Source organism: Triticum dicoccoides, chromosome 1B (genome assembly GCF_002162155.2).
Source record: "Triticum dicoccoides isolate Atlit2015 ecotype Zavitan chromosome 1B, WEW_v2.0, whole genome shotgun sequence".
NCBI classification, from domain to species: Eukaryota; Viridiplantae; Streptophyta; class Magnoliopsida; order Poales; family Poaceae; genus Triticum; species Triticum dicoccoides.
The window spans coordinates 605,794,934-605,798,529 of NC_041381.1; the positions used below are offsets into that span (position 1 = coordinate 605,794,934).

Below are 3,596 nucleotides of genomic sequence, written 5' to 3' on the forward strand. Positions count from 1 at the left end.
CAGACCTCCCTTGTATTGAGGTCTTGTGGCCTCTCAACTGTAACTCTATGAATTTGCAATAAAGCTTCCTTTATCCTAGCCAAAAAAAGAAGAAGAAGACGAAGCACACATGAAACGTTCTTTCATTAACGTATGTGACGTCTCAACGACCGGGAAAACAGGCGTCCCCATCTGCCACTGGTACGGTGGATCGTATTGTATCGTATACACAAAACAGGAAAGAAAGAAACACGGAGCCGGCTACATCAATCAGCTGGTCGATCCAGCTATTTCGAAATAGCTAGCTCCAGCTTATGCATATGGCCGCTTCATATAGTAAACAGCTAGCTGTTTGTTTACTATTTGTGTATGATATCATTACGGGCCGAAGACGCCCTTTGATTAGTTTTCGGTGGGAGCAGCGAATTCAATGACGATCGGTGGCAACAACCCGGTGTAGTAACGTTCCAAAGAAGCCAAGATAATCATTGTTAATTTTAAGCACATGCCAACATATATGTGCATATATTCTCGGACAAGCTAGGTCCTCGAGTGTCCACCTATATAAGTAGATAGCTTCCTGCTCGAGGTATATCAACATAAGGCATTCTCCACCGATCGACAACTTCTCACACTTCTCTCTTCCTATATCCACCGATCGAGGTAGATAACTTCATCTTAGTCAAGCAAGCAAGCACGCAAGCTGCTAGCTTCGAAGAAATAGAAATGGCGGCTGTTGCTGCAAAGCCACACGTTTTGGTGGCCTGTGCCTTGCTGCTCCTCGCTGTGGGGTGCCAGCCCAGCCCTTTCTGGCCACTGGAGATCGGCTACTACCACGACAAATGCCCCCAGGCGGAGGCTGTCGTCAAGGGCGTCATGGAGAAGGCCATCTCTCAGAACCCCGGCAATGGCGCCGCCATGATCCGCATGCTCTTCCACGACTGTTTCGTCGAGGTACTAACGAATTTGCAAACATATACGTATGTACGTACATAGCTGATTAGTCAGACTCGAATAATCTCGTTGAGCTGATGATTATTAGGGCTGTGATGCTTCCGTCCTCCTGGACCCGACCCCGTTCAGCCCGACGCCGGAGAAACTCAGCCCGCCGAACGACCCTACCCTACGCGGCTTCGAGCTGATTGACGCCATCAAGGACGCCCTCGAGGCGGCCTGCCCAGGCGTCGTCTCATGTGCTGACATCGTCGCCTTTGCGGCCCGTGACGCATCCTGCATCCTCAGCAGGGGCAAGGTAAACTTCCAGATGCCGTCCGGCCGCCGCGACGGCACCTTCTCCAACGCCTCCGAGCCGCTCAAGTTCCTGGCGCCGCCGACGTCCAACCTCAGCAACCTCGTCGCTAGCTTCGTCATCAAGGGCCTCAACACGGAGGACCTGGTCGTCCTCTCTGGCGCGCACACCATCGGGCGTTCCCACTGCTCGTCCTTCGTCTCCGACCGCCTCAACACCCCCTCCGACATCAACGGCGGCCTCGCCGCGTTCCTGAGGGGACAGTGCCCGGCCGACGCGACGCCGGGCGGCAACGACCCGACGGTGATGCAGGACGTGGTGACGCCCAACAAGCTGGACAGGCAGTACTACAAGAACGTGTTGTCGCACACGGTGCTCTTCACCTCCGACGCGGCGCTCATGACTTCGGTGGAGACGGCGAGGATGGTGGTGGAGAACGCCAAAATCCCCGGATGGTGGAAGGACAGGTTCGAGAAGGCCATGGTGAAGATGGCCGGCATCGAGGTCAAGACCGGCCACCAGGGCCAGATCAGGAAGAACTGCCGCGCCATCAACCACTACTAATAAATGGAGTACGTACGTAGTGCAGCAGCTGCGCACGTACGTACTTGTGCATGCATGGTAAAATTTGGCGATTGTTTGCTTCAACCTGCAAGCGAGTTCATGTTGTAAAATTTGGCGATTCTTTCACTGCGTGCCTTTTTTTCTTTGGTTATTCCTTGGTTCAATTCTAGCCAAAGCTACAGAACTGTTCGTGTATATGGGGTTGTGCGGGTCTAATTGCGAACCAATGTTCTTTGTTGAAAGAATAAAAGTGATGCACATAGCATGTTTTGATTATTAGATTAAGCATTCTTACTCTCTAGGAGGAAACCTGCGTGCTATTTATTGATTGGGTACAGGAACTCTTTCATGGATTACAAGTTGCTGGACGATAACATGGATGCAGTCCGATGCATATATGAAAGAGAGAAGGACTGTGCTAACCACCAGTCGACTGGTGGTTAGCAACAGATCCGCACGACCTTTGATCGATCCTTCCGCTCGTCCCGCTGCGTCGTTCCTCCCGATTTTACTGATTTTTTTCCTTCTCTCAAAAGCCGTGGTAAATTGCTAGTGGTTTTTTCTGGTTTTTCGCTGCATAATATATAAAAAAAAAGTGCTTGAAAGAGGATTCGAACCCAGGTCTATGTAATACCTATCAAGCCTAGTAACCAACTAAGCCACCTTCTATTGTTGTCTATTGTAGAATGACAATGTTATTTGAACCTTTCTTATTTCTGCCATATCAAAAGAAAAAATAAAGTTTGGCTTGGTAACTTTGACAATGACCAGCGTGGTAACTATGGTATGTGCAACATGATAACTATACCATGATAAGGGTGATAACTACAGTATGAGAAGGTTAAAAGCATGGGAAAGTATGGTAATTTAACATAGAAATTACCAATGAAAATGTTTAAAAAAAATTCCCCTGGATGAAAGATATCATGGTGTTTAAAATGTAAGATATTAGTTATCAAATCTGTGATGTATACATTATCATGCTTTTTACATAGAAATTACCGGGTGTATATTTTTCAACAAAAAAAATTCAGGTCAAAATTTATAATGGCGTTTGTATGTGAGTTATCAGCTTAGTATGTGTCTATTAACAAGCTATTTACATATAAATTACCGGGGTTGCCCCCCCCCCATCCCTCGCCACAGTTGCCACATTTATCAGGGTCGGGTACATAAATTATCAAGTATGCGATGTGTGAGTTATCATGTTATTTGCATAAGAGTTATCGTGGTATGATTCAACAACTCCTCCCACCCTACCCCCGCCGATAAAGTTATCAGGATTGGGTACATAATTTATCATTTCTACGATGTGTGACTTATCATGTTATTTGCATAGAAGTTACCGTGGTATGTTTCAGTGACTCCCCCCAACCCCAACCCACCGACAAAGTTACCAGGACTGGGTACATAATTTAATGTCTATGATGTGTGAGTTATCATATTATTTACATAGAAGTTATCGTGGTATGTTTCAACGACACCCCCACTCCGGCCCCTCCGACAAAGTTACAAGGACTGATAGATAATTTATCATGTTTACGATGTGTGAGTTATCGTGTTATTTGCACAAAAGTTATTGTCGTACGTTTCAACGACACCCCCACCCCGACCACTCCGACAAAAGTTATCAGGTCTACCATGTATGAGCTATCATGTTATTTGCATAGAAGTTATCGTGGCATGTTTCAGCGACTTGCCCCACCCCCATCCTCGCCGACCAAGTTATCAGGACCGGGGTACATAAGTTATCAGGTCCGCCATGTTTGCGTTATCATGTTATTCACACGAAAAATTTACTGGG

General features: G+C 47.1%; 1 protein-coding gene and 1 long non-coding RNA gene across 2 annotated transcripts in view; one reads left to right on the forward strand and one right to left on the reverse strand.

Moving 5' to 3' along the window:
• The window catches only part of LOC119349053, a 28,838-nt gene extending 27,670 nt beyond the window's left edge, over positions 1-1,168 (reverse strand). Inside the window, exon 1 of the long non-coding RNA XR_005169201.1 lies at positions 1,107-1,168. This is a non-coding gene — a long non-coding RNA (uncharacterized LOC119349053). The remainder of the gene's footprint in view (positions 1-1,106) is intronic.
• Positions 563-1,943, forward strand: LOC119349051 (peroxidase 2-like). The gene is made up of 2 exons (XM_037617062.1): positions 563-933; positions 1,022-1,943. The coding sequence occupies exons 1-2, from the start codon at positions 706-708 to the stop codon at positions 1,790-1,792; spliced, it is 999 nt and encodes a 332-aa protein (XP_037472959.1). The 5' UTR covers positions 563-705; the 3' UTR covers positions 1,793-1,943.
• Positions 1,944-3,596: the final 1,653 nt, after the last annotated feature.